The 13167-nt window shown below is 64.3% G+C and overlaps 1 protein-coding gene across 2 annotated transcripts in view; it reads right to left on the bottom strand.

Annotated features, from left to right (window-relative positions):
* Window positions 1-13167, bottom strand: part of KIF21B (kinesin family member 21B) — a 42573-nt gene that overhangs the window by 15481 nt on the left and 13925 nt on the right. For both annotated transcript variants that reach the window (XM_040263225.1, XM_040263226.1), the window contains exons 4-21: window positions 12038-12187; window positions 11809-11943; window positions 11391-11558; window positions 11041-11156; window positions 10402-10597; window positions 9010-9199; window positions 8500-8563; window positions 8227-8427; window positions 7822-7903; window positions 7411-7528; window positions 6530-6721; window positions 4913-5112; window positions 2169-2276; window positions 1670-1738; window positions 1112-1344; window positions 836-983; window positions 557-751; window positions 373-474 (exon numbers count right to left, since the gene is read on the bottom strand). In XM_040263225.1, coding sequence (XP_040119159.1) covers window positions 373-474; window positions 557-751; window positions 836-983; window positions 1112-1344; window positions 1670-1738; window positions 2169-2276; window positions 4913-5112; window positions 6530-6721; window positions 7411-7528; window positions 7822-7903; window positions 8227-8427; window positions 8500-8563; window positions 9010-9199; window positions 10402-10597; window positions 11041-11156; window positions 11391-11558; window positions 11809-11943; window positions 12038-12187 — 2667 coding nt within the window. The remainder of the gene's footprint in view (window positions 1-372; window positions 475-556; window positions 752-835; window positions 984-1111; window positions 1345-1669; window positions 1739-2168; window positions 2277-4912; window positions 5113-6529; window positions 6722-7410; window positions 7529-7821; window positions 7904-8226; window positions 8428-8499; window positions 8564-9009; window positions 9200-10401; window positions 10598-11040; window positions 11157-11390; window positions 11559-11808; window positions 11944-12037; window positions 12188-13167) is intronic.

The raw sequence follows: 13167 nt of genomic DNA, 5'->3' as shown, positions 1-13167 counted from the left end.
ACAGACACACAGACACAGACACACACACAGGCAAACACACACACAGACACACAAAGACACACAGACACACACACAGACATACACACAGATACACATAGACACACACACACAGACACACAGACACACAGACAGACACACACACACACACACATAAGCTGCTGCCTCCCCCTCCATAGGCTCAGGCCCTACTGTGTGCGGTGACCACACCAAGCCCCCGGCCACATTGCCTCATTAAAGCCACACGGCCAGCCGTCACCCCCGCTTTTCAGCATCCCCTCGTGAGTGCCACAGCTGGGGAGTCAGCCGTGAGTGTTCCAGCCCAGGGCAGGCTCTGCAGGCGCCCGTCCGCCGGGAGGCCAGCGGCCCACCCACCTTGTCGATGGACGCCTTGAGGAAGTTGTCCAGCAGGAGGCGGGCTTCAGCCAGGGAGCAGGAGCTGATGACCACCGACGTGTCCGTGGAGTCCAGCTCCTCCTGGGTGGGGAGGCAGAGGGCGCGTCACCCGGCTGCCCCGCCGCCCCGCCCACGCCCGTGCGGCCCACCCGCCCCTGGGCACCTTGGTCTCCTCCAGCTGCACGATGGTGGCCTGGCAGTCGCCGATGCTGTCGCTGATGTAATCGATGTTGGCCGCCAGCACCTCGATCTCCTCCGCCAGCTCCTGTAGCCCCTTCTCCTCCTCGGGGCTCTCGGCCTGCAGCCGCTCCCGCTTCCTGCACAGTGCCTCCTGCATGAGGGAGAGCTCCTCCCTTTTCTGGGGAGGCAGGCGAGGCCTCAGGCTGCCGCCCCCAACGCCCCGGGAGTGGTGGTGGTGGGGGGGATGGAGGGGCGGGCCCACCTTGATGAGCCGCTCCATGTCGGCCTCCAGGTTGACAATGGTCATTCTCTGCATGACGATGTCCAGGATCCTCCGCTCCAGCGACTGCCACTTGAGCCTGGCCGCCTTGCTGAAGCTCTGGCTGGCCCCCTTCTTCTGGAACTTCTTTCTGGGGGGGGCACAGGTGGGGGGGCCAGGGCGGGACCACTATCAGCCCCTGCACTGTGTGGAGCCCCTCACCGGAGCCTCTGAGGCCCCACCCCGCAGCCCCCAAAGCTCAGGCGCCGGCCTCCTCACCTGGCAGGGCGGGCACCAGGCACGGTGGGTGCGGGGTGACTGCCCAGGAAGTGGTTGGTCTTGCGGTCCCACTGACGCACGATGCTGGAGACGGAGCGGGCCCCCGATTCGGCCTCGGACGAGGTGGTGCTGGCCGACACCTCGGCCCCCGAGTCCAGCATGGGTGACTTCGGTCCCACTCGCCCTGCCACCCGCTCAGACATGGGCTTGGCCAGACGCCTCAGTGCAGAAACCTGGGGGTCCAGAGGACAGGGGCCCACTGGGCGGGATGCTCCCAGGCTTACAGAAAGGCCCAGCCTGGGGGTGCTAGGCAGCGAGAATACAGGGGCCGCTCCGTCCTGGCCTGGGGTTAGGATGGAGAAAGGGCCAAGGGGTCTTCGATGTGAAATGAACAAAAAAGAGACTTCTCTTTTTAAAAACTGCCATCTCGGGCATCCGGACCAGAACCAGCAGCCTGCTCCCCCCCACCTTCAGGGCCCCCGTGGGGTAACCCAGGCTCAGCACTCGGTGGGGGCGGGAGGAGACTGCTCTGGGGGCTGGGCAGAGGCCCGCACTCACCTCCTGAGTCTTCCTCCTCAAGACTATTTCCTGCTGCCTCTTCTGGGACTCCAGAGCTCGGATCTGAAACTAGGGGTGAGAAGTGGGTGGAGTCCTCGCTCAAGCCTTGAGCTGGGTCTGCCCCACTGGCTCTGGAGGGGAGTCTTGTGGAGCCAGAAGTCATGGGGAAAGGGGACTCATTTGGAGGGCATGTCTCTCGGCCTCTTCTCCCAACCAGGGCAGGGGCAAGGAGCCTGGGGCAGAGGGCTGGGCCCCGCGGGCCTCTCTGCAGGCTGGACACTGCAGCTGGTGTGCTGGGTCCTGGCTGGCGCGGGGCTCCAGGCCCAGCTTGGAACCATACGGGGACCAGGCTGGGCGCCCGCAGCCATCCTGCCCTCCCACGTGGGGCTGCGCTCGCCTCCAAGCACCTCCTCACCGCCGAGGACGGCCTGCCGGGCCGGGTGGTCAGGAGGGGCGCCAGTGCGTGGGGAGACAGGCTGGGGCCTGGAGGCACCCTCACCTCCTGCCGCCGCTGCTCCTTCCTGAGCTGCGCGATCTCCCGGGTCCGCTTGGTCTCCACCAGCCGCCGCCGTTGCTGCTCCTCCCGCATCTGCTTCATCAGGGCCACCTGTGTGTGGGGGGTGGTACAGCCGTGAGGCCGGGGGCAGTGCCTTGGGGCCTGTCCCCTACTCTCTGCAGAACTTGAAGCTGACCTGCCCCCCGGCCAAGCTCCCAAAAGGAACGGCCTTGCTGCCAGCCTGGCTGTGCAGGCGTCACCATGTGGCAGGGTCCAGCACGGCCCCCACGGCTCTGGTCACGGCCCCTGGTGGCCCCACCCGGAGCCGCCACCGGGGCCCAGCCTGTGTGGGCCAGGTGATCCTGCCTGGATGGAGCTGAGCTGCTGTGGGGTGAGCTCCCAGGCCAGGCTCATGGTGACCACGAAAACCAGACGCATGGATGGAGCCCACGGTGTATGCCCAGACCCTCGTAATAGTCATATGAGAGAAGCGGTATACTCCTATTTTACAAACAGGAAATGAGCCTCAGAGAGACCAAATGACCTAAAGTCATAATATCAGCAATGGGTGGCCAGATTTGTGGTCCGGGTCATTTTGCTTCAAAATCCAGCTCTTACCACCGCCGTGGGGGTGGTACTCCAGTGGGTCAGGGCAGGGCAGGCCCCCAAGCACAGAGTCTGGAGCTGAGTTCCTGGCACAGAGGGCATCGTCAGGGCAGCCAGAGGTGACCCGGCATGACGGGGAGCAAGCATCTGGGGCCTGGCGGCACCTCCCCCTCTAGTGCACGGGGTCAGCCCCCTTCCACGAGATGGGGCCATGAGAGCCGGGCCGAGTGGTCCCTCGGCTAGCACTGAAGCCTCAGGCACCCCAGGAATGTCACCAGCCTGCCTTGAGGACAGTCAGGAGAGGACACGGCCCGGCAGGGAGGGAGGCTGGCCAGGGGCTGGTGGCTGTGTCGGGGGGAGCTACGGAGAGGAGGGGGCCTCCCTGCTGCTGGGCCTGTGGGTCCAGAGTGAATGCTGCCCCAAAGGGCTGGGGCTGGCTAGAGCGAGCCAAGCCTTGGCTGGAAGTGGACCTGAGCCCCACACATGGGGGTGCAGCGTGCACCCCAACGTGGCAGCCCTCTTCTGGGGCCAGAGCCAGAGCCCAAGGCTTCCTGGGGAGGAATGTGTCTTTCGGGACGAAGGCCCATCTGCCCAACTCCGTCGGTGTGGCTGAGCCCCACGGGGGTCATCACAGGGTGGCAGTCTCAGAGCGGCGGGAACACTCCAGGCACATGACGTCAGGACCCACGGCAGCCCTGCTCTGGGCGTCCCCCCTCCCAAGGGCACCTCCGTAAGCACGGGCGCCCCTCAACTGCAGTGGGAGGGTCCTGGCCTTGGTGCTCGTGGCATCTGATCAGAGTCCATGCCTGCAGCCCCAGGTCCTTCTGACAGAAACCCTGGACTCCTCCTGGGCACGCCCACTGCTGGAACGGCCCAAGGGTGCTCTTCTCAGCCTCTCCCCCAGGCTCACAAGAACTAAGTGAGCTGAGCGGAGCAGAGGAGTCCCCGCTGAAGGGCCGAGCAAGCCGAGACTGAAGCCCAGGAACACGCAGGGCCCCTCCGTCCTTCCCGCGCGCCGCGGGCATCATCACACTAACATTATTTTCCAGGTCTCAGAGCCACAGGACGACCCTCCCTCCTAAAGGTCTGCAGTGGCGCCACCTCCCGAGATGACGGCCGGCCCGCGCTGGCCGGGCACCTGGAGACGCTTAGCCCAGGGAACCTGCACGCGGACAGGGAGGAAGCAGGCAGACTTCCGCTGGGAACCGCTCCGCGAGCTCCAGAGTCCCGAAGGGGGACAACCAAGGCCTAGGGCCTCCCTCCTGCCGCCAGAGGGCGCCCGCGGACCAAGTCTGCCTCACCCTCCGCAACCCCGGTCGCCGTCCGCAGGTGGCGGCAGCCCAGACCCGAGGACTCGAGCAGTGCGCGCAGACTGGAGACCACCGCACTGGGCGGGGTCCCTGGGGGTCCTCGGAGGATCCTCTGCTGGGGAAGGTGCTTTCACCCTGCACAACCTCTAGCTAAGAGGACAAGGTCCAGGGGCAGGACAGTCGAACCAGGCAATGTTAAGTGTCAAGACGAGCATCCACGCTGCCCGCGGCGGTTATTTTTAACACAGTAAATGGGTTTTTAGGGCTCAGACGGTAAAGAATCTGCCTGCGGTGCAGAAGACCTGGGTTCGATCCCGGGGTGGGGAAGATCCCCTGGAGAAGGGAAAGGCTACCCACTCCAGTATCCTTGCCTGGAGAATTCTATGGACTAGAGGAGCCTGGCAGGCTACAGTCCATGGAGTGGCAAAGAGTCGGACACGACTGAGCAGCTAACACTTTCTTCACTTTCAAATGGATTTTGAGACTACACTCCGCCTCCCATACCCTCAGTCTGCCCCTTTGGGCCTTCTTCCTTTGGGCCCAGCCCACAAGTCCCGCCCCCAGCCCCACCCTGGCCCCCCATTGACCCTATCCCCCACCTTGGCCTTCTACATCTCGGCCCCGCCCCCAACCCCACCTTAGCCCCGCCCCACTTGGTCCTCTTCATCTCGGCTCCGCCCCACCTTGGTCCTCTTCATCTTGGCCCCGCCCCCAGGCCCATCTTGGCCCTCAGTTCCCACCTAGGCTGTCTTCATCTTGATCCCACCCTGGCCCCGCACTGGCCCCACCCCCATCCCCGTCCCCAGCTTTGGCCCTGTCTCCGGCCCCCACCTTGGCCTTCTTCATCTCGGCCACCTCGGCCTGCAGCTTCTTGAGCTCCCTCTCGTAGCGAGACTGGTTCTTGAGCAGCCGCGCGTGCTCCTTCTGCGCGGCCTGCAGCTTCTGCAGGTCCCGGTTCATCTCCCGCAGCCTCTTCTCGTAGTCCGCCTTGATCTTGTTGGCCTTCTCCTCTGTGTAGCACTCCATGGTACCTGCGCGCAGTGGGGCAGGGTTGGCGCAGCTCCCCGGGCCCCAGTGCCGCGGGCTCGGACCGCGCCGGGGGGAGGTCTCACTGCGTGATGTTGGTGAGTCACACCCTCCTCAGCCTGTTCCCTCTGGTGAACAAGGAGGGGCTCGGATTAGGAGACACCCAAGGACATTCTAGGGACCTTGAAGAACTGATTCATCCTGAGATCTCAGCCCATGCTCGCCAGCTTCCCATGAGGGGCCTGGGGACCAGGTCCGCTGGCCCGCTTCTGACCCATGATTGGAGAAGAGGGCTGGACCAGTGGGGAGGGGAAGGGTTAGTAAGAGAAGACAGAGAGACAGGGGCTCCGGCAGAAGAAACAAGCCTTCTCCACTCCTGACCTGATCTGCCAACAGACACGGAAGATTGACCAGTGCAAACCCACCCCTTCACCCGGCAGTCTCCCTCATCTCAGTGTCTGCCATCGTACTGGCACCTGGAGACGTCCTTGGCTCCCCTCTCTTAATCTCCCACCAAGCCACCAACAAAGCCCTTTGTCTGCATCCTCAAAATGTATCCAGAATCTGACGGCTTCTCACCACCTCCTGCCCACACTATCGCTCACCAGGACCTCTATAACAGTTGCCTAGCAGATCTCAAGCTTCCACTTGCGTTTCCCTGCACAGCAGCTGGAGCGATCTCTCAGAATGCTTTCAAAATTTACATCACGTCTCTCAAAGCCCCAACTTCCCACGTCCCTCAGAGAATAAGGCAGAAGTCCTTAAAATGACTGGCACGTCTGGCCATTTCTCTCTGGCCTCCTCTGCTGCTACCGTGCCCTCCCACCGTGCCCAGTCATCAGGGCGCCCCAGGGCCTTTTCATCTTCTACTCCTGCCTGTAATGCTCTTCCCCTCCCTCGTTCTCAGACTCCCGCTTCTCAGCGAGTCTTCCACGACCACCCTTTCCCAACACGTCCACCCCCTCCCCAGCACGCCCTGCGTCCTTCCCTGCTGCTTTCTCCCAAGGCACTTGTCACCCCGACACGCTGTAGAATCCGCAACTTCCTGCCGGCTGCCTCTCCCCACTGAGCGCTCGCTCCAACAACTCTGGCACCTAGAACAGGGCCGCTCTGCAAGGCTATTCCACGGATGTTTGCTGAGTAGGTGAACGTGTGAGTGAGTGAATGAATAGTAACAGGATGAACGGGCTGAGAGTGCTGTACAAAAGACACACTGTGAGAGGTAGATTTGTAAACGGAACCAAAGGAACATCCTAGGAGAGAATTCAGGAAAAGACAGGCTGTCTCTTCCTGTGCCTGAATAGAGAAAGGATTCTAATCTGTATGGTGGGGCGGGGCCTCATGGCGAGTGGGGCGGGGCCTCGCGGTGGGCGGGGCCTCGCTCGCGGTGGGCGGGGCCTCGCGGGCGGGGCGGGGCCTCACTGAGGTTCTGCAGCACGCGGTCGCGCTCCAGCTGCGTGTCCCGGATCTTGTTCTGCAGCAGGATCAGCTTCTCCTCGTACTGGTGCTTCAGAGTCTGCAGCCGCCGCTGGCTGTTCTCCAGCTCATCAATCAGCTTCTGCTTGATTTCGATCTCGCACGTCAGGTCGGCCAGGTCCGCCTGATAGTTCACCTCTGTGGGCGCAGACAGGCTGGCTGAGGTGCTGGGGGCCCGGGTCGAGGGGATGGGGACAGGGCCTTCCTCTGGCCGGCCGTGACCACTCAGTGCCCAGCAGCAAGGGGAAATGACTCATCCCACGGTGGGCAGGGGCTGCCTGGTGGGGTCACCCTGAAGGAGCAGCCCGGAAGTGCAGGGCTGGGCCCAGGACCTGGAGGCACCAGGCGTCTCATCCGCCCCTGCTGAGCCCCAGAAGCTGATGCCCACCCGCTGCGGACGACCTGGGAGCCGGCGGGGCCGCAGCGGGGAAAGGACGCAGAGCAGCCGGCTGGGCTCTGGGTCAGAGCTGAGGGACACACGGCCGGCTTAGAGGAGTGGGCTTCGGAACAGCCAGGCCTTGGTCCGAGGCCCAGCTCCGCATCCCCCACAGCCAGGGGTGGACCGCCAACTGCTCCTCGGTGGTGACCAAGGGAGGGGTCCTAACACGTCCACCCAGGGTGGTCGTGCGGACAGGGAGGCCGGGCGCGTTCACGGGCTCAAGTTCAGCTCAGAGCCTGGCCCCAACGAGTGCTCAGTAAGCTTCTGCTATGATGGGTTGCACGTCTGAGCTCCCGCCTGGACGTCGGACAGCCACTGCCCCAAGCAGTCTTTCTGGGCCCCCGTGGAAGGCAGCCCTGCCTCGGCTCCCCCGCTCGGGAGCACGCACCCTTCTCCTCTGGGTCAGAGTCGGAGTCCGCCAGGCTCTCCTCGCTGCCCGAGTCCTCGTCCTCGTCTTCTCGGCCCTCTTCCTCCTCACAGCCGCTCTCTTCTCGTTCCTCGTCCTCCTGGGCGCCAGGCACCGTCAGGAAGGTGGGGAGTGGGGTGGCCCATGGCAGGGGGGCTCACTCCCCACCCTCACTCCTGGGAGAGTCCCACCTGGAGAAGCCTCCCGCCTGCATCACCTAACTGTGATGAGGGGCTGAGGGATGGACGTCCCCGTGGCAACCAGTCAGATCCCGGGAGGCACAGGACCCACTGAAGTCTGACCCGAGCCCTCCCCCACCCTGCACAAGGATGTCTGTGGAGGCCCTCACTTGGGCAGGGACATGGGGGCAGCTTGAGGGGGCGGGTCCCTCACCTCCTCGGCCTCGTTGTCATCGGTCTCCTCACTGTTCTCTTGCTGGAGTTTTGCCCTCTTTTTGAAGGCCTCTTTCTCTGGGCTGCCCAGGAGTGAAGGAGGGACAGGTGAGGGGGCTAGCCTGCCTTGAGTGAGTGCGCAGGGTGAGAGCTGGGGGGGCAAGAGTTTCAGGCACTGGGTGGGACTGGGTCCAGCCCTGCAGGGGTCACTGCTCTTCCCCAGCCCTCAGCCCAGAATTAAGCCCGGGTGGGATCCTCCCTCCCCCTCCTCCTCAGGGGACGTCCAGCATTCGGCGGTGGGGGCTTCTGTCCACAGCGGCCTCGCTCGGTGAGTCCCCAGGCCACCAGGGTGCCCATGGCCCCTGAGCACGGGGTCCTCGGGCCGCCTGGGGAGAGCCGCCCTCACCTCTTCCTCCGCTGCCTGACCTCCTTCTTCTTGAGCCGCTCCAGGTCCTGCTTAGCTCGGCGGATGACCTCAGAGGCATCCTCCGTGGAGCTGGCCGGGGTGGCCGGGGACGCGCCCAAGGAGTAGGGGCTCCGGGCTGAGGCCCGTGAGAGGCTGCGACGCAGGGACTCGTTCATGGCCTCACTCTCCAGGAGCTTGGTCCTGCGGGGTGGGGGTGGAGGTGAGCGGCCCTGCCTCGGTCCCGGGCTCCCAGGCGTGCGGGCGCCCACTCACCGCAGCTCCTCGATCTCCCGGATGTAGTTCTGGATCAGAGCACCGATGGCCTCGTTGCCGTCTCCTGCAGGGACGCAGGGGGCAGGGACAGTTAAGAAGGTAAGTACAGGGAGGCCCTTCAGCTCCAGGCTGTGGTCTATCAGTGCCCCGAACAGGGCAGCGCACATGCCCTTGTCCAAGGAGGAGTCTCTATCAGAGAGGGGCTTGTCCGTGGGTGCAGAGACCCCGGCGTACTGGTAACAGCGAGATTGGAAATAAGCAAATGTCCATTGACAGAGGCTATTACGGTAAATCACTCATCACCACCACATATGGAACACTGTGCAGCTTAAGAGAATTAAGTGGGCTTGTGTGTTTAACACAGCATCATGAGAAGTAAAGCATCACAGAACAGTATGTGCGACTGCATTTACAGAGAAAGGAAAAGCCGGCTGCCCTGTGAGTCCCACATCCCTGCATCCCGGGCTGGTGTGGGGGCAGGGGCCCACCCGCCTGGGGCACCTGGCTCACCGGCCTTGGCCAGGAGCAGGTTGGCCTCCTGGCTCACGAGCTGGGTGACGCGGTTGTTGATAGCATCGATGGCCTCCTGCATGGCCTTTACCCGCAGGCGCAGCGCCCCGTTCTCCTTCTGCAGCAGGGCGTTCTCCCGGAACAGGTCGCTGTAGCCCTCGGCGCCATCCTCCCCAATCACTCTCTTGCCCTGGGAGCAGCGGGGGGGGGGGGGGCGGGGGGGGGGGGGGCAGTCAGGGACAGGGTGGGGGGTGGAGGGGTCACTATGCTCTTCCCCACCACCCCCGCCTCTCCCCCTACACGGTAGCCCTGCCAGCTCCCCCTGCCAGCTCTCATCTCCCAGGGCTCAGAAACCTTTCAGGGCCCCCATGACAACAGAAAGTCCACATTTCATGACCAGCCATTCCAGACCTTCATAATCTCAACCCACCTCCCTCTCCACTGCTCAGCTTCCTGTCTCCACAAACACTAACCCAGGGCCAAAACCCAGAGCAGGGGGTGGGCACCAACGAGGAGGGTAGGTGTAAGACGGCAGGGTGAGGGGCACTGCAGCAAATAGAGCTGCACGCAGTCTAGAAGGGGCCGGCCCTGGGCCACTCCAGCCAGCCTGGCGCCACACTGTTAGAGCTTCACAGTGTTGAAGAAAACAGAAACTCCCTAATTTTCAGAAGAGTGACAACTACCCCTGCATTCTTTTAAAGCAAAGGGCCAGTCAAACCAAAGCCCACTCATGCGCCAGGTCCGGGCCAGGGGCCGCTGCTGGTGACTTCTGCCCTGGTCACATAGAATGGGACGCTTCCCCAAAGCACCCCATGCTCCCTCCTCTGTTCCTCTGCTCGTAGCCTGTTGGCACCTGAGGACACCTGCCCACCTCCTTTTGCTGGCACCCCACTTGTTCCCAGAGTGCAGGCCCCTCTTCCCTGAGGCCCTCCCTGACGGCCTGAAGGAGGGGCCAGCCCTCTCCCCGGCAGCACCCCCAGGCACGCGGGCCCCCTCGTGTGGTCCCGTCAATTGTCCTCAGGCTGCTCTGCTGCAGCCTGAGTCTCCTCTGGGCCAACACGGCACATGCGGCGGAATAAAACCCCACAGAGCACCTGCCTTACACGTGAGGACTGTGCAATCAGCATGTGCACCTCTTTGCCTGACACTGTAAGCCTGAGAGCTCCGACGATGCTCCAGTCACTCGGGGAGCCGGGCCCTGGCCACCAAGACTGGCATGCGGAGCGTTAGGGGAGGGGGCGGGGCCCGGGGCGGGGCCTGAAGGGCGGAGCCTGGGTGGGATGGGCGGGGCCTTTGGAGGGGTGCGGCCCCTGGAGGGGCGGGGCCTGTGGTTGGGGTGGGGCCTTGGAGGGGTGCGGGGTGCGGGCCCTGGGAGGGGCGGGGCCTACTCACGGCCTTGTACTCCATCAGCTCCATCTGTAGGCGCGCGATCTCGGCCCGCAGCGCGCTGATCTGCTGGCTGGTCTTGTCCTGGTTCACCACCACCTTGTTCTTGATGTTGCGCGCCCGGTTGGCGTATTTGAGCGTGTTGAGCGTCTCCATGAAGTCGCGGTCCGAGGGGCTCACGCAGGCGATCATGATGGTCTGGCTGGGGAGTGCAGGGGTATGGAATGAAGGTCGAGCGCACAGCCGGCCCAGGAGGCATCACTTCAGAGCAGATCCTGCTCCTGGCTGGGGGCCCTAAGGACCTGGGCAGAGCCTGGGGCTGGGGCTCCGCACCACCTGGCCTGGGTCTCCACTCCGACAGTGGTGACCGCGGAGAGGCAGCCAGCAGGCGGCGGGGGAGTGGGAGGAGGGTTGTGATGCGGCCTCCGCGTCCCCTTCGGCCTCTACCACCTCCTTAGGATACCCCTCCCTACCATGCAGACGACGAAGCCGGGTCCGACCATAGTGGCCGGTGGGCACCTCCAGGCCTGCAGCCCACAGGGCCGGGCGGGCCCCTTGTCCACTGGGCATTCCGGCTCCAACCCAGACACCGGCAGGCCCCTGTGCTCCTCCATCCTCCGCCCCTCCCCGGGTGTTGGCGGGTACCTGTTGCCGCCCAGCGAGTCCTGGAGGAGCCGGGTGAGCTTGGAGTCCCGGTAGGGCACGTGCACCACCTTCTTGCTCTGGTCCCCCAGGGCGCTGATCACGTTGCCCAAGGCCAGCTGCGGAGACAGACGGCTGCTCGAGAGGCACTGGGGGAGGACCGAGCCCGCAGGGTGGACCTGGCCCGCTGACCCCAGCAGCCCTCAGGCTCCCCGAGGGTTTAGAGGCAGATGTGAGAGCTGGTGACAGTGGGCAGTCAGGGTCAGGGCAGCGGCCCACCCCGGCCAGCAGCCGGCCTGAGGCGGGCCTGGAGAGGGTCTGAGGCTGAGCCGTGCTGGCCGCCGTGTGCCTACCAGCCCACAGTTGATGGAGATGCCCTCCTTGGCCCGCTCGCCTGTGGCCCCTGTCCGCTTCAGCCGCTCGGAGCCGGCCAGGTCCACGAAGTGAAACTTGGCGGTGAGCGTCTCGTACTCGCTTGCAGGAGGGGCACCATCAGGAAGCCCGCTCACGGCCTCGTTCACCTGCGGGGAAGCCAGCCGGCATGGCCCCTCTGCTCCCAGCCCCTGCCCTTGGGGTCTGGGGGGGCAGCGTGGCTGGGGGGGCCTCGCGCACACCGAGCATCAGACTGCGTGCGCTGCCTGCTTCTCCCCCACCGAGAGGAAGGCGAGTTTGCAAGCGGCAGGGTGAGCCCAAGCCCGGGTCTGCTGGCCCGGAGCCTGGGCTCCCGCCGCACCACCCTCCCGCCGGCAGCGTCTGCCCCGGGCTTCTCACCAGGTCGGGCCGGGCGCACAGGCGCATCTGACAGAGGTGGATGGTGAAGATGGCGTGAGAGCGCGAGCTCTGCACGTTCATCTGGGTGCTGGCTGTGGTGCGGGACAGGGCGCCCTGCTTCAGGCACTGGATCAGCTGCGGAAGGGCGGACGTCAGGGCCAGCAGCCGGGCGGCCCGGCTCCCCGGCTCCCCGCCCCCACTAGCCCACCGCGGCTTCGCAGGCGCTCACCTCCTCCTGGGAGCTGATGAGGCGGGAGGTGACGCCCGTGGTGTAGATGCTGCCGCTGGCGTCCTCGTGGATCTTGATGTGGGATTTGCGGTGGCGGGCATCAGGGTCGCGGGCGCTGTCGAAGAGGTCAAGGATCTCCTCATTGTAGAGCTGTGAGGGTGGGAGACGGGGCTGGGTGTCCGCGGGCGTGGCCCGGGGCCCCCCGGGGCTCTCTCCAGCCACACGCCAGCTCTGCTCTTCAGGCACGGAAACCAGCCCTGGGAGGCTCCCCAGCCACCCCGGCCCTCCCTGGTCTCCGGGTTCTGGGCTCTTTCCCCTGGACGGGGCGGGAGCAGCTGGATCCTGGGTAGAGCCCACGTAGGCAGCAATCAGCGCTCCGCCCCGAGGGCTGAGGACCCGGTGGGAACAGGAGGACTGAGGCCTCCACAGAGCATGTGATGCGTCAGGGAGAGGGGGCGGGGGCGGGGCTCCAAGCGCGGGGGGTGGGGCTCAGTGGAGAGCTGAGCTCTGGGGGTGAGGGATGGAGAGCCACCTATGACCTGGCCCTCAGTGAGCCTGGGGACACCACTGTGGGAGGCGGCCTGGCCGGGAGTGTCCCCCCATTTCAGATGGTCTCAGCTTTGGAGAGTCCTGTGCTTGGAATCGCTGGCAGGGCAAGTTTCAACTGTTGGAATTGTCACCGGGCAGGGAGCTGGGGCGGGGAGCAGGGGCGGGGAGCAGGAGGGACGAGCAAACAGTCAGCGGCCAACAGCGGCCTGTGGGGGGGTCAGGTCCCAGCCCACAGACTTCCGAGGCTTTGATGGCCTTCAAGGGACAGAAATACCCCACAGGAAGGGGAAGAGGAAACGGAAGGCCCTGGTGCAGATGTGGGGCCTTGGTGTCTGTCTGTCTGTCAAGAAAGACACACGGCACCATTTAATCCCTGTGGGTTACCCTTTGGCATGGGCTTTCTAGGTGCTGAACTGCTCTTTGGGTCTCTCTATGACAAAAGGATGGAGAAAGGGAAAAACAAAGAGAAGTTTATAGAAATACACAGTGTGGGACACACATACACATAAACATGTACACAAAGACATATGCGTATACACAAACACACAGATATACACACACACACACAAACACACATATGC

The sequence above is a fragment of the Oryx dammah genome, unplaced genomic scaffold (assembly GCF_014754425.2).
Source record: "Oryx dammah isolate SB20612 unplaced genomic scaffold, SCBI_Odam_1.1 HiC_scaffold_21, whole genome shotgun sequence".
NCBI classification, from domain to species: Eukaryota; Metazoa; Chordata; class Mammalia; order Artiodactyla; family Bovidae; genus Oryx; species Oryx dammah.
Note: the sequence above shows the minus strand (reverse complement) of the source record. Positions and strands in the feature narration are given on the sequence as shown.